The 26,330-nt window shown below is 38.2% G+C and overlaps 1 protein-coding gene across 1 annotated transcript in view; it reads left to right on the forward strand.

Annotated features, from left to right (window-relative positions):
- Nucleotides 1-23,685, forward strand: part of SYT10 (synaptotagmin 10) — a 47,621-nt gene extending 23,936 nt beyond the window's left edge. Inside the window, exons 4-7 of the mRNA XM_075553032.1 lie at nt 12,680-12,800; nt 17,631-17,802; nt 21,155-21,284; nt 23,614-23,685. Of these exons, the coding sequence (XP_075409147.1) occupies nt 12,680-12,800; nt 17,631-17,802; nt 21,155-21,284; nt 23,614-23,685 (495 nt within the window). The remainder of the gene's footprint in view (nt 1-12,679; nt 12,801-17,630; nt 17,803-21,154; nt 21,285-23,613) is intronic.
- Nucleotides 23,686-26,330: the final 2,645 nt, after the last annotated feature.

A 26,330-nucleotide genomic window follows, 5' to 3' on the forward strand; every position in this document is an offset into this window, starting at 1 on the left:
AATAAATTGTATGTTGTGAACATTAACTACTCTTGTTGGCAAATATTGTAAAACATTTAACAGTATGAGGCACAAATTGATTCAAATAAACCAGTTATTTAATATTTATTATTAAAATTCTATCAGAATAAAATACATTTTGCTTTTATGATTTTATCACTAGTATGTTATTTCTAGAAAAGGAGGCTGCATCTTTGATCAGGAGTGATCAATCTTTTGCTTTCTGAACTTTACAACTGAATGACAAGTGTCTTAATGTGTAGAAATGAGTTTTCACTTTGGCAGCATCCTGTTGTATCTCACAAATATGGCATCTGTTATACTAACAGAGAAACATTTCCAAGGTAGAGAAAAATCCAATTGAGGAATGGTATCACTCCATGTGTTCCCTCAGAGAGAAACATATACATGTTCATCTATTCATATTTGTTTATTTCTACAACAATGGTTTATGTAATAATTAAATAACATGTTTAACTATTGGGGAAAATGGTGGAAACTGGACAAATATGGAAAAGAAATGATTTCAATATTGCTTTATACACATTTGACCTCTAAATTATGCATGCATGACAATATTCAAGTGGTTAACTTGTTTAAAAAGGCATCCACTATAAAGACTAGTCTATTTCAAATATCTAATGAAGGTTTTTCCAATCAAAGTTAAGAAGACTTTGAAACGCATAATTCTTTTTCATTTCTCACCAAACAGAACCAAATTCATTTTTGTGTTTATTCATCTATTCACTGCACATATTTTCAGCATCAACCATGTTTTAGACACTTAAAAGAACTCACAAGAGACGATGGTACATGTGTGTAACCTGGTTGACCTAGTTTAGAGCTGTAAAGTCCAGCTGAATCTATGATAGGCTTCCTAAGCACCCGTGAAGGGTTCTTTGAAAGAGTCGGCCTTGACATGACAAAGGACTGTTGTGTTCATTGTGTCAGTCACTTAAGGCACCAAAGTGCTAACTGCATTCTTGGTTGGAAATGCATTTCATTACATATTATTAAAATCTTTCTTTAAACATTTGAAATTCGTTTTCTTCTATTTTAAATCCTCAACTTTACCCCAACCAACATGGATCTATACCAGGTTCAGAATAATTCTATATATTTTGCATTTAGCTATCGATGAATTATCTGTGAATGTTTGATAACTATGGAATTATATCTCAACTAATAACATTTTAAAGAGTAGTAAAATTCCAACCTCATTATAAAGAAAACAGTGTGATAGAATGCAGGGATCGGGGAAAAGGGGTTTGTTTGTTTGTCTGTTTGTTTGTCTTTTCAGTCAGGCCTGCTTTTTCCTGCTAGAATTCCCTGGGTACAGAGACAGTGTATCAGCCACTGGCCCTTATACTGGGACAGTGAGCACACATCTGCCCCCTGTGGAGCATTCTTCACCCAGAGTTTCAGCTCCACTGCAAATCCTGCTGTGGAGAGTCATAGATTTTTAGCCAGTGGTGGGTTGAAGTGTAGAATCCTCACCTTCCATATGGGAGAACCCAGGTTTGATTCTCAGCCAATGCATAGGTGCTGTCACCACCTGTCAGTCAGGGAAGGTGTTTGTGTTGCTGTGTTCCTCAACTGATTTCAGCGGGGCTCCCAGTCTAAGACTTGTAGGAAAAATCACTCCTTGTCGATCTTTGAGTCCTCATGAGTCAGGAGCTGAGTAGATGGCAGCTAACATTTCCAGCAAGAGCGGGCCACCCAAGTCATCATGCGCGACAGCTTCTGTGGTATTGGTCACCATGGTTTACTGCGAGAACTAGGTAAAGTGGGTACACAGTAAAAACCATTCATTCTGTTCATGTTCAATATAGACTAGCTGTCAAGAAGTGGATGAAGAATCTTATGTAATCTAATCGAGGTATATATCAGGGTAGTTTTTTTGTTTGTTTGTTTTTTTAAACAATTTATTAGGGGCTCATACAACTCTTATCACAGTCCATACATATACATATATCAATTGTATAAAGCACATCTGTACATTCTTTGCCCTCATCATTTTCTTTTTTTTCTCCTCTTTTCTTTTTTTTCCTTTTTTTACATTTTATTAGGGACTCATACAACTTTTATTACAATCCATTCATATACATACATCAATTGTATAAAGCACATCCATACATTCCCCGCCCCAATCATTCTCAAAGCATTTGCTCTCCACTTAAGCCCTTTGCATCAGGTCCTCTTTTTTTTTCCCTCCCTCCCCGCTCCCCCCTCCCTCATGTGCCCTTTGTAATTTATACATCGTTATTTTGTCATATCTTGCTCTATTCGGAGTCTCCCTTCTCCCCCTTCTCTGCTGACCCTCTCCAAGGGAGGAGGTCACATGTGGATCCCTGTAATCAGTTCCGCCTTTCCAACCCACTCACTATACACTCTCCCAGCATCGCCCCTCACACCCTTGGTCCTGAAGGTATCATCCACCCTGGATTCCCTGTGCCTCCAGCCCTCATATGTACCAGTATACAACCTCTGCCCTATCCAGCCCTGCAAGGTAGAATTCAGATCATGGTAGTTGGGGGGAGGAAGCATCCAGGATCTGGGGGAAAGCTGTGCTCTTCATCGGTACTACCTCACACCCTGACTGACCCATCTCCTCTCCTAAACCCCTCTATGAGGGGATCTCCAGTGGCCGACACTTGGGTCTTGGGTCTCCACTCCGCACTTCCCGCTTCGTTTAATATGGTATGTGTATATATATACATATATATATATATACATACACATATTCTTTTTTTTTTTTTGCATGATGCCTTATACCTGGTCCCTTGGGCACCTCGTGATCGCACTGGCTGGTGTGCTTCTTCCATGTGGACTTTTTTGCTTCTGAGCTAGATGGCCGTTTTTTTATCTTCAAGCCTTTAAGACCCCGACACTATCTCTCTTGATAGCCGGGCACCATCAGCTTTCTTCACCACATTTGCTTATGCACCCATTTGTCTTCAGCGATCCTATCATGGAGGTGTGCAGCCAATAATATGATGATTTTTTTGTTCTTTGATGCCTGATAACTGATCCCTTTGGGATCACTCGCTCACACAGGCTGGTGTGTTCTTCCATGTGGGCTTTGTTGCTTCTGAGCTAGATGGCCGCTTGTTTATCTTCAAGCCTTTAAGACCCCAGTCACTATCTCTTTAGATAGCCGGGCACCATCTGCTTTCTTCACCACATTTACTTGTTCACCCACTTTGGCTTCAGCATTTATGTCGGGAGAGTGAGCATCATAGAGTACCAATTTAATAAACGAAAGTATTGATGCATTGAGGGAGTGCTTGAGCAGAGGCCCAAGGTCCTTCCACCACCTTAATATTAAACCTATAAATGTAGACACTTAGATCTATTGCTCAGGGTAGTTTTATTGTTGTTCATATAACCTAAAAACTAAAAAAGAATAAATACCTTGGTGTGCCAAAAACGGCTAGGTCACATTGTTATTGCAGTGGACAGATTTAGGCAGGATATTTTTCTATTCAGGTAAAAAAAATTTCAGTCAATGATAATTTAAATATTTCAATCCATGATCTTTAAAAATTGCATTCAATTTAGATAAGCTAAATATTTAAAAATATTTAAAGCTTGTTTTGATTCATGAATTGGCACTATGTTTTTCTTTGTATGATGCTTATATCATAACATTATCTAACACATCTCTCATCTCCCACTTGAACAGCTGAATTGGTCTCCCAATTTTTTCCTTGCCGTCATTAGGAAATTTGACACCTGACTCCATTTCTCTCTCACCTACACATTTTAAAAAGCTCAATGTCTATTCATTCTACTCCTTTATTAAATTTCACTGTACCTGGTCTTCATGATGCAAACCTCCCACTTTTCCACCATTCTCCTGTATGATTTCTTTGCATTGGTTTACTAAGCTCAAAGCAATAGGTTTTACATGTCTCCTAGCCATCTTAGTATTTGTACTTCTGTCTCAAATGTCCTTCCTCCTTATTCCTTCCTGGAGACACCTTACTGATACTTGTAGATTTCACTCAGCTATCTCTTCCGCAGAGATGCCTAACTTGATTTACTTCTGTTTCCACTGGGCACTCCCTCTTCTTTTTCCCTCACTGTACACACGCTAACTGAAGTGCATCTTATAAAAACCTCAGGAGCAAAAGATGTTAACTATCTTCTTTCTATTCTTCCTGACTCACTCTCCACTATTTTCAACCATTTGGTGATGCAGGGGAGTGGCATATTCGATCCACAGGTTCTTTGCCCTCTGAACTCTGGCAAGATATTTTGGGGAAAGAGGAGACTGGTGTTCGGTATTTATCTGCTTCAGGTCCTTCCCTAGGCCAGCTTTGTCCTGTACCTGGGAGTTCCTTTTGCTCAAAATAGCTCATTTTGGCGGCCACATTGCCACCCCACCCTGACCCTCTCATACGGCCCTGCTCCGTGTCACCTCTGTAAATGTGCCTTTCCTCGTGCACTCTGGAACTACTCCAGTGTACGCCTGCCATTAGTTTCCCGTACATATTCTAAAGAAAAGATGATTTCTCATTAGAAAGTATAATTTCCCATAGCCCTCATGGATCATGCTATGTGGCTGACATGTGCTGGGCATTTATTATGTTTGGAGAAACCAAATTAGCCCTTCAAAAACTTGGTAATAAGACAAGGCTTTCAACCAGAAGAAATGAGAAATCCCCATGTCTATTACAAAAGTTCTCTTCTCTTTACTAAGTAGAAATATTTCAACAGAATACCTTACATTGCACATTCCAGTACAATTGGGGGTAAGGGGGAATTCAGTACATTATATATTTAGAATATTCTAGAAAAATAACTTTCTAGGTTAATTTTTATAGACAGCAAATGTTTTTATGTGGCCAACTTCTTAATTTAGCAATTTAAACTAGCAATACTTACAAACTGCTATGAACATCCTCATTGTTTAAGCAGGATACACTTAATGATTTAACCTTACCTAGTGAGGACCTTTAGTGCTATTAATTATGACAGCAAGTTAAATGAGCAGATTTTAATTTCTGTCTATTGCTCGGCTCTTGTATGATTTCATGTCCATTTTAAGTTTACATGCTTCCTGTATTTCTTCTCCAAACTGTTGCTTTCCGTGGCATAACCAAGAGCCTGTCATGGTTAAAATTCTCTGCAAATGCAAGTAGTGAGTCTTAAATAAGTACCTGAGGTTTTGTTTCCCACAGTGCAGTGTGTGAAATATGTAACATATTTAAAATCTTTTCAAGTTCACATGGAAGTTTATGGGAATATTCCAAATCACAAATGTGATTTTGAGAAGTCTCACCTCCAGACTGTGTTAGACTCTAAGTACAATTCCGAATGTTTAGAAAATGCAGACCCAGAGACATTAAGAAAGTCACCTAGATTCACACAGCTGGTTATAGAAACAGTCATAACAAGGAAATAAATCTTTAACTCCTAATTCAGTGTTGGAAGAAAAATGAGGCTTTCTACTCCCGTAAAGAATTACATTCTCTGAATCCCCTGTGGCAGTTCTACCTAAGGTAGCTTTGAGTCAACTGATCTGATAGCAGCCAGTGAGTGAGCGAGTGAGTGAGTGAGCGAGCTAAGTGTTGCCTTTCGTGAGTTATGTTAGAGTTTTAGCCTTCTTAGGATATACTAAAGCAAAAGATACTTCCTCTGAACATGGAAGTTCAAAGTTTGGCTTCCAGAATTAGAAATGGTACATATAAATATAGTGTGAACTTAAATGAGTGTTGTGTGAGGCCATGGAAGTGTGGTGGTGGTGGTGGTTTTAATCATTAGAAGAGAGAAATTATCTCATTTAGATATCAGTAAGAGCCCTAATTCCTTTTTGTAGAATTGTCTTCAGGGGGCTGAGGGCGGCAAAGATGAAGTCATAGAAATCAATTTAAGATATATTCTAAAATAGTGAAAGTCAAGTACATCCAATCCAGGTGGTGTCTATGTACACCAATTGTGTGTATAATAATTGTACTTACTTAGAACTTTATAAAGACAAAATAATGTGCTGAAAACAGTTTATTGCACATAATTGGAGAATAAATCTTCTATTCTTTCACCATGAGGCTTATGCTATCTCTAAATCAGTATGATTAAGGGTAGAATTCTTATCAAATTTGTATTTTCTTTTTATGTCCCAAGTTTCTCTTAACCTACAGTCATATTCAGGTGGCCCCCATGTGCTTTAGAGGCCTAACTGCACAGCTACTTAAGAGATTTGGCTTCTTTAATCTAGTCGTAATAATGATTATAATCTAGTTATCTAATAATAAGCCAGTTGTTTAATCTGGTTGTTTTAAGGCCTCACTGACTTTACAACTTGAATATTCATGGATTCTGGTAGCTAAAGCTGATAGCTATGAAGAAGAGCAAACTATCTCAGTAGGCAGAGTTGCTTCCTGTTTGAGCGCAAACTGAAAATAGGTCTCCCACTGAGGAGGAATATAGGCATTATTAAACACCATTCCTGACAGTAAGGCTCTGGGATTTGAGATTAGTCCATCTCTGACACTGCCATCATCTCTGCCCAGTTTCTGCTGTGGCTTCAACTGCATTCCAGCTGGACTCTGTGAAGGCCAAGCATAAGACTTAATACTATGTGCTTAATACAAAATGCATTCCTTCCTTCAAGTAGGAATACAGCGAGGCCCTGCTAAAGGGCACTTGGGGAGCCTTTTCTCCATCTGAATGCAATGAAAGCTGGGGTTAATCAGACTCACTGGAAGGAGGAAGCGTAGAGAGGAAGTGCTATGTGAAATTATGCTGCTTTGAAAGAAAGAGGGGAAATGGTCTAGCAACTGGAGAAAGGTTTAGAAGTTAATTACAGCCCATAGTTGTATGCCATCAAAATAGCTGCTTTCTTCTTGTTTGCCTCCCAGTTACAAGACTGAGTGTGTTAGCTGGTTGGGGTTGCTGACTAGATGTACAATGAAAAAAAGCACTTTATAGATGCTAAGAATACATTGATTCTGAAATTCCAGGGCACTACGGAATGAAAGCAAACGTAATTCCCAATTACACTAGACTAGATAAGGGCCCTCCACCTTTACCTTCCAACCCGTGTTTAAATGGTTCACAGTCTGTATGACCACGAATTTGTTGTAAAAAGAAGAGTATCCGGTTTATTGTGTGCTTTATGGAGTGGGAAGTTTCATTTACAGAGCCCACACACCATAACTGTAGAATCATAAATGGGATCTTGGCTCATTGAGCAGGAGAGGGACAACTGCCTGTCCTATGAGCCCTGAGCAGTGTTCACTCCTTAAGAGAAATCCTGCCACTGTTGCCACCACTGTTGATGGCATGATATGACCTCCTGCTTTTGTGTGATTTATTTATTCATTTACACATTCAACAAATACTTATTAAGCATCAATGTTATGTCAATCGCTGACTCTAAAAGTATTGATATGAATAAGAAAGAAAAAAAAGGATTTTTCCTAGCATCTCCTATGCCAATTATACATGTATATATATATGTATATATATATATATATATATATATATATATATATATATATATATATATATATATATATATATATTCCCTTTTGTGTCTTATTTCACCTCTCCCGGGTAATTTTTATTAGCCATGAAAATAGGTCTTGCATTGATTGGGAAGAAAATACTGATTATCTAGTTAAGCTTTGCTGAGAAAAGGTTCATTTAGGATATGGCCAGTGTGTTGTCAATGAGATCATCTCTGGTCTTCCGAAAAATGCATGGCTCTGACAGTGCCTAGTGGTCTGTTAAATCTTCATTCTTGTTACAAAGTTGATACTCCACCTCACAGTCATTATATGCTTCTCCCTGTGTTCGTAATTCCTTTTGTTTCAATCATTCTTCAAGGTCAAAATTAAATATAACCTACCTCTGAAGCCCGTCAAGATCCTCATGAAAATGATCGGGTTCCTTTCCTGTCTACTCCCATTATTAAAATCCAAGAAATGATCTAAAGTCCACTGATAATACTAGCAACAAAAAAACATAGTTTAAAATTATGCAGACTTGTGTTTTAGTTTAGCTATTTTATGATGTTCAGAGAGATGAGATGACTTGTCCAAAGTCACACATAAGCCTTTGTGATTTCTACTAATTGCTGTCAGATTCACTCCAATGTCTGCTGCTCCCATACACAGCAGAGTTAACAACCTCCTGGTCATCTCCGTGGGCATGAGATGCCCGAGTCCCTTGTTGCCCCCACTCTGTATTTTGAGTGCCTTCCAATCTGGGAGCTTCGTCTCCCAGCCCTGTGTCAAACAATAGTCTATTTTAATCCATAAGGATTTTGCTGGCTAATTTTTTAATCATTTTTGGGGGGATCACACAACACTTATCACAGTGCATCCATCCATCCATTGTGTCGAGCACATTTGCACATTTGTTGCCATCATCATTCTCAAAACGTCTGCTTTCTGCTGGAGCCCTTGGCATCAGCTCTTCATTTTTCCCCTCCCTCCCATTCCCCCTCCCTCATGAACCCTTAATTTACAAGTCATTCTGTTGTCCGACCTCCAGAGAGGAGGTTACATGTAGATCCTTGTAATCGCTTCCCCCTTTCTACCCCACTTTAATTGTTGGCTAATTTTTAGAGTTAGACCCCTGGGTCCTTCTTCCTGGTCTCTTAGTTTGGAAATTGTGGCCAAACTGCCCACCTTAGGCCACCCTTGTAAGGTTTAAAATATCAGTGGCATAGCTTCCAGACCCATGACAAGAAGTAGGCAATCACAGTGTGAAAAATTGACAAACAGGCTGTGGACATAGCTATTTGAGGGAAAACATGTATCTCGATCATCAGTGTTCTCCAGTGTAAATGTCTCAGTGAAAAGGATGAATGCTTAGAGAACCAAAAAGCAATTGGTGTCGCTGTAAGCAGCATTCTGGAGTTGTGGGAACGTAAGGAGAAATGTTTAAGATGAAGTTAAATAAAAAGTTAGGGGCTACATCTGTCGTGTTGAGTAGTTTGCACTTCGTATTGTGGGCTAGGTTCTGCATGTCCAACACATATCGGAGTCAACCCTAAGCTTCTTGAAGATAGTAAGGTCCTCAATGGTCTTTCCTGTGAATCTGCAGCCAGATTAACCTTGATGGTCCTTGCCTTGAGGTTGGCTCCTTTACATGGCACACTGGTTGAAATGTAAGTGATAGCCATTTGTATGACCACTTGTTCTTGCTCTTGAAATCTATCCATTAACACTAGTTGATTCTTTGTGATCTTCCAGTGAGGTCCCATCAGCTCTATAACAAACAAAACCTGAGAGGGCTTATCCGTAAATTTCTGAAGATACATGGGCTAAATATGCCATTTAACTCTCATTTCACCAAAGCTTAGAACTAGAAAATATATACATTCATTTCCTGAACACAGTCATGATGGAGTCAGAAAACTAAGGTCAACTGAGGTTAAATGTGTCACTCAGGGTTAAATTTTATGATTTTCTTAAGTGAATGGAAGATGTAGGTGAAAGAAATGGAGATTATAACGTAGTTTAAATTCAGTAGATGCATTCTGGTCTGCATTTCGCTCAAGTGGCATTTATGAGCAGGCAGGTGACTGATAACATAATGAAAACGTTGATTCGGTCCAATAGCACATCTTGCTGTAAAATCTGTGAGGGACACCACCCACCCACTTTCTCACTACTGAAGACATGTGGAAGACAGGCTGCATTCAAGGTGTTAACTGGACGAGATGACTTCTGTTACCATGGAAAACGATTGTTAAATGTGCTTCTATCAGTGTGTCTTCTTACTTTGCACACTGTTCTCTTCAGTTAAAGCTTTTGTTCACCCAACACATTGCCACAACTATTTTACTTCAAAAGCATCTCCCACCTGTCTCTGTTCATCATAATCTAGTCTACTCAAAACGATATCTTTCAAATATTATTTGTCAGTATCATTTTTTCAATATCTTTTTCAAATGATTTTCCATGTATTTTTCAAAATCACCATCATTTTTTAATGCCAGGCACTTTGCATATACAATCTCATTTAATCTATAATGCAACTTAAAAGATAAATGTTGCTATATTCCTTTTACCTGTGTTTAACTGAGGTTTAGAGAAACCATATATTTAAGATTTGAACCCTGCTTTTTTGTTTCCTGTCCTGATCTAGGAACCAATGTTCTTTCCACTCTGCCTCAAACTCACACTTGCATGTCATCATCACATGTTGCATGTCACATCACATGTTACATGTCATCATCACATGTCATCATCACCCTTAAAAGCCACCAAGCCACTACCCTTAGCTTTAAATCTCTGGAAGTCTCAGCACAACCTGGACATTCTTATTTCTGCGTCTGAGAGCTCCAAAGTGTGTGAGAAAATTCCATTATCTCTGCATTCCAGCTTTGCAGCCACCTTTTTGAAGTCCCCTAATATTTAGCATAGTTCTAACATAAGACGTTATTCCTCCCTGAATTCCCATCACTGTAATTCTTCAAATGCTGGTGATTATTTCCCTCTAGAAATCTGATTGTTATACTCTCCAGTTATCAGTCCTTCAACTTGCTGCTTCTTACGTCCATCTATTGTACTCATTTGGTATAATCTGACTTTACAAATGGTTCCGTGAGTCCTGAAACAGGGTGTGCAATGTAAATATTTTTAAAACTAAGTAATCTTCCAATGACTTTTATTCTTATTTTTGAAAGACAGTGAAAGAGTTAAAATCATTCCAAATGGGAGGAGGTCTGTGGAGTTGATGATAGCCAATCACTAGAAAATGATTTTTTATGTACCCTGATCTACCGTGGTGGAGAATCAAGAAATTAAATGTACAACCCCACAACTAGCTTCAGTGTTAGCACTTTTTCATAAACCTATTTTCCAAGTATGAAAGCATAAGAGTAGTCATTGTGAATGTACTGTTAAATAAGTTGGTGCCCAGGGAAATGACTTAAAGGTATTCTCAACTGAAAGAAATTCTATGAACACTGTATCTCAGATGTTATGGGAGTAGCAAACCCGATCTTTCTCCCTCAGAGCATGTGTTGGTTTCAAACTGTTGACTCTTCCGTTAACCACCCCATGGGTAATCAGTACGCCACCAGGACGGCTACCTTTCACAACCCTTATCGATAATATATATTCTATAATTGCTAAATGGTGAAAAGAAGGAATTCTTAGTTGGAGTTTGTGCTCTTCCTGAATCTCCTCAGTCGTGTCCTATTGACCCAGTGGATCCACCTGATCATCAGTTTGAAGTTGATGTTGCTGAAACTCGGGGCTCACTGGGTTCCCTAAGATCTCACAGCGAGGAAGCAGCAGAGCTGATTTGACTCTAAACCTGATTTGACTGTAAAGTTTCTGATCCTAACCACTATGTCCTACTACTGCTAGAACATGAACAAGGGAAAGGGAATTGCATACATCAGAAGTTTATCTGTGAAAGCAAGTCCCATAAATATTAATAGTCCATTGTGATGAATTTTCAAGGACTCTGGTTCTAGTATATAACTAGTCTTTAATATTCAACGTATCTCCCCCCAAATTAAAAATTCACGAATTGTCTCATCATGACTGACTCCGTTGAATCATCTACTAGCACAACTCTTTGGGAAGCATCCTGAATTGCTTATGGACCACATTCATTTTTATTAGGCAAATCTCCATACGGCTAACCACAGCAGGCAATGTGTGTCGGGATCACGGACAGTTCTGCCTGTGAGCAAGGCAAAGCAGGTTATGTATTTTTCCTCTAGATTAATTATGTACTTATTCCTTGTGGGTGAAAAGAGTGCATTATGAGTGCCTACTGGGTACTAGGTACCATAATGTAGTGTCAAAAATAAGACCCACAAGAGCCTTCCTTTTCTGGACTTTGTGACTCAAGGAAGGCATAAAAATATGTAAATGAATATTTCAAACAGGGCAATGCTAGGGTAAGAAAGAAGGCTCTAGGAATGGGTGGGTATCAAATAGGAAGGAGGCTAATTTAGAATGAATGATAGAGTAAGATGGAGGAAGATCTATGGCTTAAGATCAGGCAAACCTAGACAGAATTATGCCACAAATACAGGTTGGTAAGGAATTGAGGTTTGTCATGATATAACGGGGAGCTCTTAGGTTTAAGCAGGAGAGTGATATGACTTCATTTGCATTTTGTAAGGATGGCTGTGACTGCTGTGTGGAGAATAACTTCCAAGATACGATATTGGTCTTAGGAAGTCTTGGTGTAATCCCTCAAGAGGTGGTGATGGGTTCAGTCACGGCGGTAGAGATAAAAAGATGTTCACTCATCTGAGATGCATGCATAGGTTGGGTACCAAGACTTGCCTGTGGGTTGAGCGGAGAAGTGTAGGAAAGAAAATAATAAAGATTTCTACCAGATTTTGGGCTTTAGCTGTGGGTAAACTGTGTGCCGTTTGCTGATTTGAGGAAGACTGACAAAGAATAGATTTTCATCATAAGTAATAGGGTATCATCTGGAATCTGGTTTGAAGCATGTTAAATGTGAGATGCCTGTAAGAAATACAAATATATATAATATAAAATGAATAGCAATTTCACAAATTTGTTTTCTTGTGTTCAGAACAGGTTTCTTGTAATGTTATTCTCAATGAAAAAATTTTAAATGACATTCAAATGTTCCTTGACAATGATTTTCACTCAACATAGTAAATTGTATTTTGTTTTCACTCTCTGGTATTTGGAATTACTAACACAGTCAAATGCTTTTCTAGGAAAGCATAGACCTAGGGGAAATCATGTTTTCCCTTTGCTATTTACCTACGGCTGGGCGTATGACATTGACAGTGATCAAGTGCAGAAACCTGAAAGCAATGGATATTACTGGCTCATCAGGTATGTAAATTTACTATCACATCAAGGGTCCATTCCGAAGTAAAATAGTCTACCTACCTAAAATTATATGTGACTAGTGAATTATTGAGTTTGTTTGTCTGTACAGGGATACTATAAAAGGAAAAGAAGGAATTACAATTGAAGTGCACCAAATTGTCTCTTTTATTTGCATAAGCATTATGAGGTTTTGCAAATACAGAGTTTACAAAGCTGTTGCCAAATGTATAGCCATTAAAGTGGGTCCTTATTTTTATTTATTTTGCTACAGATTTAGTTCTTTTAAAAATATATATAAGTTGTCATCTACTGCCCCACTTACAGCTATTAAATTGCTTGTAAAGAAATATTCTTGGACTTTATAGAAATTCATTTAAATTTGCATGACTCTGTAAGAGTCATAGAAACCACTACCACTGGGTTGATTTTGACCCATAATGACCTTATAGGACAGTTGAATGTCTCCCTCGGGTTTCTGAGACCTGTAAACCTTTAAAGGAGCCGACAGCCTCCTCTTTCTCCCTCTGAGTTGCTGGTGGGTTCAAACCAGTGACTTTTCAGTTAGTAGACCAATATGTGACCCACTTAACCACCACAGTTCGACTTGAGGATCACAGGACGATATAATTAGAATTTATTTCCCTCACCTGCTCTGTAGAGAAACAAATGTGTGCCAAACACCATTTGCATTTGCATTATATTAGATTTCTAATGGAAAAGTTGGGCAGCTACAGTGGCTGGAAAAGCTTTGAAAGTAGATGCATGCTCCTTGATGTTTCTTGAGGCAAAGTTCTTTTGTGCTGACTTGCTGCGTTGCCTATCATTGAAACTCATGCAGGTCTGAGGAGTTCTTTATACTTCACTGTGTAAATTAGACATGGCTTTGTAGGAAACAAAATCACGAGAAGGGCTGTATAGGTAGGTCAATAAGCATTTGTTGTGTTGAAATAAACATTTCTGGATACACAAACACAGGGTAAGTCAAAAAGTTATTGCTCCAAAAACAGACATTCCACAAAACCTCAACATATGATGCTATTGTTTCTTGACCTATCTATTGGTCTATATGATGTCTATATGCTCTGAAGGCAGTACTTCCCCCTCTGTCGCCTGTCTCTGAAGAACTGTGTGCCCTTCAACCGACGCCACATCTAAAAGGCAGCCTTGGCATAGCCCAGAGGACCTCAAATTGCATTGGTCTTAAATGCTCTTTGGGTTTGAAGAGCGAAAGAGTCTGAAGGGGCATGATCAGAGGACCGGGTAGACAGAATAAGGTTTCCCAGTGAAATTCTCCTAAGACAGCCATAGCTACCCTGAAAGAACGAGCGGGTGCACTGCTGGGATTTGAGGGGAAAAATCAGCAGCACAACTTCCATGGCCTCTTTCTTATCCACCATTACAGGTTTCCGCTTTCTTAAACCTTCCTCTTAACTAAGCTTTTGCCATTGTCTTGGATCCTTTGAGAAAATCTGGCGCTGTTGGAATCTCTAAATGGTGGCTCTAATCTTCTGGGCGGGCATCTGTGCCCTGATTGTGGGTGGCCCAGCAGAAGCCCTCAGAAACTCCTGCTCTGATGGAATCTTCTTTGGAGGCACACTGATGAGACCAAGCCCCGTGTATGATGATTGGCAGACCTTGTCTGCAACCATCCCGATAGCTGAGACAAATGTACTACATTTTGTGGGGAATAAACCAATCATTTATGAATTAGAGCCGCAGAAACAATACTCTTCTGCTTACTCGTGTATATATTGATATAAGCCAGATTGAAGGGATGAATTTACAACATATCAAAGTAGCAGTTTGGGCATCTTCAAAGGAGTCAAATCATGTGCCTTTTAAATGCCCCTTGAGTTTGAGAAGTGAAAAGAAGTCTGAGGGGTAAGAGCAGGGTTATGAGTTAACTAGGAGATGGTTTGTGGCTCTTTGGAATTTTTTTCTTAAAAACGGAACTAAGTTTATTTTACATTATTAAAAAAATGAGGTGTCTTTAATTTCTGATTTGAAAAAATTCCCAGCACACATTAAGTTGCCACCACCCAAAAAATATACAAAAAGAAATGTGGATATTATAATCACTCTGTAAGAATGGGGTATTTTAGAATATATATTGCTAATATTTGCATAAGGAAATACTAGATTGATGCACAAAAAACAAAGGCTGGGGAAGAATGGAGACAGATAAGTGGGCAACTTCTCATTGGACATCTTCTCCCTCATTTTGATTTTTAATAGTGTCATGAATTCCATGTTATTCCATTATTTTCAATACTTAGGAAAATATCCCTTTATAGAACCTTTATATTCACATACAAAGATAGAACAGCAAATAAATTTCAGATTTATTTTGTAAAACTATATTGGGAAATATATGTTGAAGAACTGATGATAAACAGTATACTCGGCAAATTGTTGTTTACTCTTTCAGCCATGTATCAAATGAAATTTCAAGACAATCAAACAGCATCAAAGTTGCAATTATTTTTTATTTATAAGAAGCTTCTCAGCAGTGATACAGATGCAGTGAGCGTACATCATTAATGCTCACAACAGGCTGGTAAATCAACTAAGGAGCCAGTAAATGATCTTTGTGTATTCAGAAGCATAATGGGCAGGAAATAATAAGCGATGTCTCATTCCCATTGTGAATGCGATGCCTTACGACCAAGGACTCTGTCATAGAAGTATAGAGTGTCTTCCATAGAATATGCATCAAATTATCAAAACGATTAAAAAGCAAATGGAAGACATTGATCATTTCAACACTGCACTTCTGTCTTGTTTCCCTCTTCATATCCTCCCTCTAGCCACAAATTACTATTTTCCCCCTTGATGCAAATGCTAATGAAACATACAGATAACCTTTTTCTAAAGCTTGAAAGACATTAATCTGCTAAAATAAATTGGTGTTTCCATTGTAGTGCCTTATTTGAAGGAAATAAAATGTATTTCTACATCAATGGAAATAAAGAATCTGATGTAATAAGTTAGAGGGGGTTATTCTTTCCATGCTCAGCCTCACCTCTCCAAAAGCCTTGCCGCCCATTAGTTAAAACATACAAAAAGGAATGCTTTTATGACATTTTTAAAAATAAATTTTTGAAAAATACTGGATTTGGGGGGATTGGTAAAACTCTAACAATGCCCCGTCCCCTAAGTAAGAGGGCATGGACCAAGTCACAAGGGATAAAACTTGTTATTAATAGTTCAATCCTTTGGACTCATAAAAATATAGTCCAACAAAAAATATTTTTTTCCAATTGCAACCATGTAGACCAGCAGTTCTCAACCTGTGGGTTGTGCCACCTTTGGGGGTCAGACCACCCTTTCCTAAGAGTAGCCCAATGCGTAACAGCAGCAAAATTACAGTTATGAAGTAGCAACAAAAATAATTTTATGGTTAAGGGGTCACCACCACATGAGGAACTATTTTAAAGGGTCACGGCATGAGGAAGGTTGAGAACCACTGATGTAGAGAATGTCTATCCAGAACTTTCCTCTTTGATCCAATGTTAAAATCAAAAGCTCTCTTTTTATCACATACTGCTATGCATTTAATAAGTGATTTGTAGTAATAATTTCATAATTTCTTCAACCTGACTTCTCAAGTGCCAGTATTATGACGGCAAAATACCTCGAATGTTAATAACACCTTCATTAAAGGATACAAAAGTTCCAGCTATAATTTCATTTTTGCTTCTAATTTTCCCTCAAAGGACCCCTGGGGTACTATGGTTAAAGCACTCAATGGCTAATGGGTAGGTCGGTGGTTTAACCCAGCAGCTGCTCTCTGGAAGGAGACGTGGTGTTCAGCTTTTATAAAGATTGACAGCCTGGGAAACTCTAGAGATCTGTTCTGTCCCATGAAGTCACTGTGTGTTGTTGTCAACTCACAGGCAATGGGGTAGAATACTTCCCAGTCATTATGAATAAATACTTGTGTAGAGACATAGTTGATAACTCTTTTGTGTTAGTCTTTTTATTCTGAATCATTTTGACAGAGAATAATCTTAATACAATTATTCCAATCCATTCTACCAAAATGCATCCTCAAATTTAACCTAGGGAAATCAAAACTCACTTTCACACAGTGCGCTGTATGTGAACATTGACAGATGCTTTATTCATAACTACTAAAAAGGGGAAACAAATGCCTGTCCTCAATAGATGACTAGATCGATGAACTGAGAATACCCATAGAACTGAAGAAAGAACTCTTCATGCATGCAATAATTTAAATTAATTACAGAGGCATTGTGAGGATGCAAAGAAGTCAGTCCCCAAAGGTTATTTATTGGATGATTCTATTTGTCTAAAAAGTCAAAACTATACTCGTAAGGACAGACTTGTGGTCACCTGGAGTTACGGGTAGGCGGAGAATGGGATAACGCAATGGAGACCTTTGGGATCGTTCTTTATCTTGGCAATGGCAGTGGTTAAGCAGTTCTATTTGTACTATTAAAATTCACAGGACTTTAAAAAATGCCGTGACTCCAAATAGCTGTGTCTCAAACATGCATTCGATTTCTGGACTAGCTTTTGACAAGCTTGTGCATTTCTCCCTGGTGTTAAAAATGGTGATATCAAGTTAATTCTTTTCACATTGCTTACATTCGACATAGGAACTCTTAGAGAATTGGTCCAAATTAGGAATCTGAATGGAGAAGTAGTATTATAAACAAAAACAACAACCTGACTGCTCTGGGGTCAATGCTGACTCAGGAAGTTTATCTAGTATTCCTAAAAGGTGTTAATTCATCCTATTTTTTCTTATTTAGTAACCATTAACTACAATTTTATTTGATTTTCTACTATTTCTTTATTTTCATTTAGACCCTTATGTCAAAGTATCTCTGATGTGTGAGGGACGAAGATTAAAAAAGCGAAAAACTACCACAAAGAAAAGCACTCTAAACCCGGTGTACAATGAGGCCATCATTTTTGATATCCCTCCAGAGAATGTGGAGCAGGCCAGCCTCTCCATTGCAGTCATGGATTATGACCGGTAAGTGTGTTGGTCTCCCCGCTAACTAACCTCATTCTTGTCGGTGGTAGTTACAGGCCCCCAGCGTGTGATGCAGAGGTCACTGTTCCGTATCGTTCTCCAGGGCATGGCCTTCTGAGGGATAGAGCTTTGATGCTTTCACGTTGGTGTGAACACTTGGCCTTGTCCTATCCTTCCTCCTGCTTGCACCCTTCCCCTCGCGTAGAATCCACCAGCACTCTCCAGTACCGTTCAGAAGAATCTTCTTGACATGGTACCCACTTCCCTCTCCCTTGAGTCTCCTTGTGTAGAATATGTGCCCACTCTGTGTATCGACTTCCTCTTCTCATGTCAGCCATTCTATTGTCTTCCCAATGGAACTCTTTTGAACTCTGTCCCACTAAAAGTTATACCTCTTACCTGGACCTTCTTAGTGCTTCTCTTTTTAGATGTGTAGATCGTTGGGGAAAGAGTGCTATAGAGTTAAGCCACAGGAGTTCCAGCATGCAGACATGCTTTACTACATTTTGTAAGCTAAGGATGACAAGGGTGGTTCCAAACACACATAAAAATAACTTTTCAAAAATCCATTTTATCATGAAAGGTGGGAATAGCCAGGACCGTAGAAACAACGTAAATGAATGTGCTACCCTCTGTTTGGGTTTAAAATCAAGAAAAGGTGCTTTTTAGGTTGTATCCTCTTCACCCGACTTATTCAATCGATACACTGAGCAAATAATCAGAAAAGTTGGATTAGCTGAAGAAGAATTCAACACCACGATCAATAGGAGGAAGGCTTATCAACAAACAGCAATATGCAAATGGCACAACATTGTTTGCTGAAAGCGAGGAGGATTTGAAGCACTTGCTGATGGAGATCAAGGATTGCAGTCTTCACCATGGATTACAACTCAAGGTAAAGAAAGCCCAAATCCTCATAACTGGACCAGTAGGCGCCACCTTGATCAACAAGGAAAAGATTGAATTTGTAGAGGATTTCATCCTATGTGGGCCCACAATCAGTGCTCATGGATGTAGCAGTTGGAATATTAAACTGCGCTCAGTAAATCTGCTGCACAAGATCCTTTAAAGTGAGGAACATCAAGGATGTTCTTTGAGTACTGAAGTGTGCCTGATCCAAAAAATAAAAATGCAATAAAATCCCAAACCAAACTCACTACCATGAAGTCAATACTGAATCCTAATAATCCTATAAGACAGGGTAAGACCGCCCTTGTGAGTTTCTGAGACTGCAACTTTTTATGGAAACAGAAAGCCCCATCTTTCGCTTAAGGAGCAGCTGGTAGTTTTGAACTGCTGACTTCGTGGATCGCAGCCCAATGCTAACCACTATGCCACCAGGGCTCCTGTGCCTGACTCAGGCCCTAGTATTGTCAGTTGCTCCATATGAAGTCCAAAAAAGCATTCATGCATTTGAATCATGGTACTGGCAAAGAAGATTAAAGGTACCATGGGCTACCAGAATTACAAATCTGAGTTTGAAAAGGCACAGCTTGATGGCTCCTTTAGAAGCAAGGATGGTGAGATTTCATGTCGTACTTTAGACGTGTTATACGGCGAGACGAGTCCCTGATAAAGGACATCATCTTGGTAAAGTAGAGGGGCAACAAAGAAGACTCCTCTCGAGGAGATGGATTGACGCAATGGCTGCTGCAATGAGCTCAAACAGAAGAACCATTTGAGGTGCAGGCGGTGTCTTGCTCTGTGGTGCACAAGAAGGCTGAGAGTTGGAACTGACTTGGGGGCACCTCACGGCAATCACTACCCTCTGACGTGGAGGTATTACACTAAGCACTGGACACAGAAAATCAAATTAGGTACATCATCTATTTTAAAATAAATTTGTGTCAAAGTACAAAGCAACTGTGATTACTTAAATTATGGGTGCATGTTTGGAGAGCTACTGAGTTGGTTGACATGTCCACTCTAAAGCTGGCATGAATATTTTATCAGCTGTCCTTGGCCTGCTTCACCCATCAGCCCTGGTGATGTTTCACAGCGAAGACTGAAGGCAGATACAATGGAGCATCTGCTCCCAATTTTAGCAACAGGGATCCTGAGGATAAATAAAACAGCAAGATAAAAATATTTGATACCTAAAAAGAAAATGACTTGTTTTTGAAACTTCGTACCGAGTCAAATGACACCAAACACACATCTGCAGCTCGGTTATAAGGAGAAAATAATGACATGTCCTTGAATCTTCTCCAAAGTTTCCTCACAAATGTCTCCTAACAGTCATGGTAAGGAACTCTTGTATATCCCTCTGTGCTCCTGGCAGGTCATTTAGGCATCGGTCCATGAGTTAACTCCCAATCCAAATTCCATCTCTGCCCCTTGCTAGCTGGGTCAAGTTGGGTCGCCTCCTTCCCTTCTGGGGGCTTACTGTCCTTACCTGAAAACACGATGAGAGTAAAGATGCTCATGATCGTAGTGAGGGGGGTCAGTACATTTAAATGACTTAGAACATGCTTGGCATAAGATAAGCTCACAAAACTATGAGCTATTATTTTGGCTTTGATTTGTTACTGCTCAAATAGTGCATGAATACAAAAATAGGGCTATTGTCTAGTATGTTCTACTGCTGTAATGTGTCAAATCCAAGGTCATCAAACAGAACATAGCTCGGCCCTGTCTAATTTTGGTATAATTTAAATGACTTAGAACATGCTTGGCATAAGATAAGCTCACAAAACTATGAGCTATTATTTTGGCTTTGATTTGTTACTGCTCAAATAGTGCTTGAATACAAAAATAGGACTATTGTCTAGTATGTTCTACTGCTGTAATGTGTCAAATCCAAGGTCATCAAACAGAACATAGCTCGGCCCTGTCTAATTTTGGTATAAGTAGAAATGAACACTGGCATATCCTTTACAGTCACTTAATAAATGTGGCCATTTATACACGAAACTGATTAGTGTGTTCTTGGTAAGAAATCTAAACGTCATTACAAAACATTATGTCTGTGGAACAAACAAGCTTTGATTTATATTATTTATATTTAATACTGCTTTCAAAAAAGAAAATCGTCACATAGGTAAGGTCATACTGGCATTTCTCATTCACACTACTATTACTGGGAACATGTGTTCAAATTACAGAGCACGAAATGGGCTTTATGTACTCCTTGTACAATCCACTTTTAAATTCTGATCCTTTCTATTCGAACTTCTTTAAGATGTTTCACTTGACCTGAAGAATTTAATATGACCTTAATCTGCACTATGACCTATTATTATCTTTAGCAAAATCTAGCGATTTAATCATAAGGCTAATATGCTACTAGGGTGTGTGAAAGGCTTACTTATCTTTGAATGCCTGCAATCATATGCCACTCTGTGAATCACAGGGTCGGACACAATGAGGTCATAGGCGTGTGCAGAACAGGACTGGATGCTGAGGGTCTTGGTCGGGACCACTGGAATGAAATGCTGGCTTATCATCGGAAACCAATCACCCACTGGCACCCCCTGTTGGAGGTAAGCCTGTTGACTTCCTGACATATTCTTTCTTTGTTATCTTATTTGATTAAGTAATATTTGTTTACCTACATTTGTGTATGGTTTTATGCATTTATATCTATGTCGTTATACATTTGTTTGTTTGTTTGTTTGTCTAGCCAGAGATTGCCCTTGCTTTCGTTGCAGAGTCTCTAATGTGTGGTATTCAGAGCTCTGTTTTCTCAGTTGGATTTCAAATATTGCTAGACTTTCTGAATTTGATATTCATCTAGACAATAAGCCAATAAAAATGAAAATTCTTCTTTCCATAAGGAGAAAATGTATCTCAATGAGAAGTAGAACAATCGAGCAAATTTATAACTAATTGGAAGCTAAATGTTGGTGACGTGCTTATGTCAAAAGTCATCTAACGTTCTCCAGACTCCTTAAACAGAGATACTGTCTGTTACCAAATGAAACTCCTTTGTGTAAAGACAAGAGCTCTCTCGCCCCCAAATCTGGTCAGGAAGTAAAGTTTCACAGATTTGAAGATATTGAGTCAGCATGACTTCATGATGTGTAGTCATATGTGAGTTATTTTAACCTTTCAAAGTGTGTGCTATGTTTCCATAATAGTACCAAATTCATCAAAAATCACTACTGCTGTTGAGTCGACCAAAGCTCCCAGTGACCCCCAGTCAGGGTTTTCAAAGATGTAAAGCTTTGCAGAAGCAGGCAGTCAGCCTCAGCTCCCTCCCTCCGAGCAGCGGGTGCGTTTGAACTCCTGACAGAAATCTTTAATGAATTCATAGTGTAGACTGGAAAAAAATGCTGTCAAGTGTGTAACACAGTGTATGGCACAATGTGAGTTATGGTTTTAACTGTTATTAACAGTTGCATTAACCAAAGGAAGTATTCGCAGGCTTTGCTTTTCTTTGTCTTTTTCGCCGGAGCTTTTAAGCATGAAGCTATTTGTCAGCTTATTCATTACACAAAGCTAGAAAGCTGACAGGCTTTCCTCTTCCAGCAACAGCTGTTGGGGGCTTTTGAGGAAGCGCTGAGTAAGTCCCCTCTATGACTCCATTAATTGGGAGATAATATAAGTTGGCAAAATATATGTGTAAGAAGAAGAATTATTACAAGAGTTAGCAAATAAATGCTAGATGTTCCTCTCTTGGTGCATCAGAGTCTACTTCTAGTCTAAGACGAGGCCCCGGTTTATATGTGACAAGCTGTGGCCGTGTAACTGACTTGATGTCAGTGTATTTAGGTATTAATCTCAGCTTGTTCACAAAAAAATAACTTGGATCATTCAGGAAATTTTAGGAAAAAGTGGATGAACATTGTAGGAACTTGGGACCGCAAATGATTGGAGGTCAGGTTTCATCATTAGTAAGTCACTTATATATAAATGTTCAAGAGTTTACCTAACTTTATTATGTAATGAAAATCACAAAAGTCAGGTACACACTTACTTACAGATGCACATTCCCAGAGTAATTTCCCCTCGTGTATTTTCAAAACATAGACACACAATTTATTCACTAGGTCATTCAATTGCATTTTATTTCAGCAATGTAAGCGGTTCTCAACCTATGCTTGCAACCCCTTTGGGGGTCCAACAACCCTTTCACAGGGGTTGCCCGATTCATCACAGTAGTAAAATTGCAGTGATGAAGTAGCAACAAAAATAATTTTATGGTTGGTGGTCCCACAACATGAGGAATTGTCTTAAAGGGCTGCGGCATTAGGAAGGTTGAGAAGCCCTGGGTAGAGTACTGTCTGACTCTCTTTTCCCTTTAATTGCCTCTATACAAATCACCTCCTTCCTTGCAGCAAGTGATACACAGTTTCTTGTGTCTGAAATATCACATTATTATTACCAAACAATTGGCCCATCATCCAAACCAAAAACTCACTGCCATCAAGTTGATTTGGATTCTTAGCAACCAAATAGGACAGAGAAGAACTGCTCCTGTAAATTTCCAAGACTGTTCATCTTTACACGAGTAGAAAGCCTCACCATTCTCCTAGAGGACGGTTAGTGGGTTTGAACCGCCAACTGCCCATTTAGCAGCCCAATATGTAATCCCTTGAACCGCCAGCAGAGTAACCATTTATTATTTTATGAAAATTGTCGTATGATGTGAACCTAATCTACAACCATAAGTAGTTGTTCAAAGGGTAATGTTCAGTGTTATGTCGCTATATTCCACAAGGTAAGTTCTGAAGGGCGAGAGAGTGCTATCTTCTAGCTAGTAACTTGCATATCATAGGTGGATAGTCACAATGGAAAGATAGTGAAAATTACCCACTTGACTATTGTTCTGCACAAGATCATCTATATTATGAAATTATTGTCTTTCAGTTACCTGGCCGGGCGACCAGTTTTGATAGTCAAGGATCCTGTTCATCTCCCAAACCACCTTCCACACCTTAATGCCTCCCAAATGAGACCTGAAATAAGGGGGTAAGACCACGTACTCATCATATTAGTAAAAAAATAAAGTGGAAGGGTTGGTTCCCCCATTTAAAATCCATGATGATGAAAAAACTTGACATACAACTTCTTTTTAAGTTCTTTAAGGGTATTTTGATTCATTTTGTTAACTAACTTTGACAATATTAATGCATTTTACTTGAACATAATTATCCCTTATTTACATCTCATTTTAACCTTCATGGTGTATGCCTATTAGTACAAAGAGTGTTTTTAAAAGTTGTGATTCTTTGCCTAAGCAAAGAAAGTACATTTCCTTTAAAGAATCTATCTTAGCTAGAATTAAATGCAGTTGATGCTACTGTTGTAAAAAGTAGCTCATGCCATAAGGGTGTGGTTTCGATTTTGTTAGAAGTATATTCATTTCCAACTGCACACACAGTTCTATAGAAACACTAAAGAAATTTTCAACTTACTTATAAAATGCTAAATCCTTGAGCAATCAACTTGATTTTAAGTATCTGATCATATTGTCTTTCATTCTAAGACAATTCTTTTCTTGAGGAAATTTGGCTTTGCCAAATGCAAAATCGTTTGTCATTTAAGCTTATTCTTGAAAACATACAGATAAAGCTATACACTATTTTAAATATGAACTAAAGAAATAATATCTGGTAGCTGTAAATGGAGATTGAGCCATTCTGGCTACTGTTTTATACTGTCTCGATGTTACATTAACCGAAATACTTGTTGCATTGTGTAACTGATATTGTGACATTTCTAGTAATCTCAAATGTAGCATTAATATTCCTAAGCGAATAGAATCAGAAGTCGCTCATTTGTAAGTGTGTGTAAAGTTCTTAAGTACCGTGATGTGTATTTTCTGTGACACAATACTATAATGTAGATCGTGTGTTTCTGATAGACCACACTAACAGATACCAAAGGTACAATCAAACTCTGTGTTCATGGTCCCTTTAGATTATATGATGCAGTGGTGACGTTTAACCCCTATCAATCAGTAGCTAATCATGGAAGTTAGGTATTTCTTTAAAGAAAGGAAAACGTATTTATCAGTAAATTATATAAATATACTCTATATAATATAATAATACAAACAATTTTTTCTAGAGGCCCAGACATAGCATTCCTTTCAGAAAGGCGTGTGCCTTCATGGGATCGAGGATCAGGCTCATAGGACTAAAAACTATGCAAATATTTTTGCAAGACATTTTCTTTTAAATCAGGTCTACTTTGTATTGTCCTGCTTAGAAGATGTATGTACATATATGAGAGGGATTAAAGTGTTTGGGGGGAAAATAGAATTAATTTAGAATGGAATTATACTGCAGCATTTTGAAGTTCCTTTGTATCTATCCCTAAGTTACTTTGGGGATGTGCACATTTCCCCAAAGCAAGACCAAAATAAAACAAAAGACAAGAAAATCTTAGCTAAGAATGTATATCAGAATGAGAAAATCTTATCACAACAATTGCTAGATTTTTACTTTAGTACAATCTCTTATCCTTAAATATTTAAAAACAATACCTTGACATTTTTGCTTGTTGATATCTCCCATAAGGATGGTATTATTGTTACTTCAGATGTAAATACTTTTACACATTAGTATTTTAAAAGTTACTACAATTTTGCCTAAATTTTATCAAAAATGCTTGCACCATCCTAGTGAAACAAATATATTTCTCGTTAACATTTTCCCACTGAAAACAGTCAAAGAAGCCTATTTGAAAAACTTGACTACGTTAGCAAGTCTGAAAGACCATTTTTCATAGGCAGAATGATTGAACCTGATCCTTTTATTTTGGAAAACTTTGCTTTCCTGGAAATTAAAATCATCAAATGACAAGGCAAACATTATATGTAGTCTTAATAGAATGACATTTGGGGAGAGAAAATATTTTTTATTTGTAGTTATAATTGCAGCTAAAATTAATCAGAAATTACACTTCCTAAGTGAATGCAATAGTTATTTGAACATGAAAAACTTATTTTTAGGACCTTATATTCATTTATCTTGTTCTTGAAGAGACAAAACCAGTTCTTGTGGGGGGGGGGAAGGAGAGAGAGAGAGAAAATGACCAGGAAACTTTAAATATTGTAGATATTTTAAAGTTTTTAAAGAAATGTTTTAAAAATTGATACTTAACATTTAGCATAAGCGCATTACATCTGAGTACAAAGAAGAGGAGGAATCCCCGTTTCTGCTTCATGAGACATGATGAAGATCATGTCCTCGTATTCATAAGGCATTCAGACTCACCATGATAGCTCCTAGGGTTAAAACCATCATCCTACCATTTCTAATACATCACATTTAGAACCTGTACCAGAACATGCCCATACTCACAAATGTACCTTCTTCCTTTATGTGATAAAGGATGAAATAATTTTAATTTCAGCACTTACATGGTAGAAAAATCCTTCGCTAGTATATGTGAGACACCATGTTTTAATGACAGCATTGACACATTATGAAGTTGTAGCATTATGTATATGATGAAAACCTAATTCAGGGATTTATTCAGGGTTTTACCAAATATAGGTCTCAGAAAAAGGGTGGGGGGTGATTTATTACCATAACAATACTGATATCTCTTAGTCTTTTTATTTTTTTACTTTTGTT

The sequence above is a fragment of the Tenrec ecaudatus genome, chromosome 6 (assembly GCF_050624435.1).
Source record: "Tenrec ecaudatus isolate mTenEca1 chromosome 6, mTenEca1.hap1, whole genome shotgun sequence".
In the NCBI taxonomy this organism is placed as follows: Eukaryota; Metazoa; Chordata; class Mammalia; order Afrosoricida; family Tenrecidae; genus Tenrec; species Tenrec ecaudatus.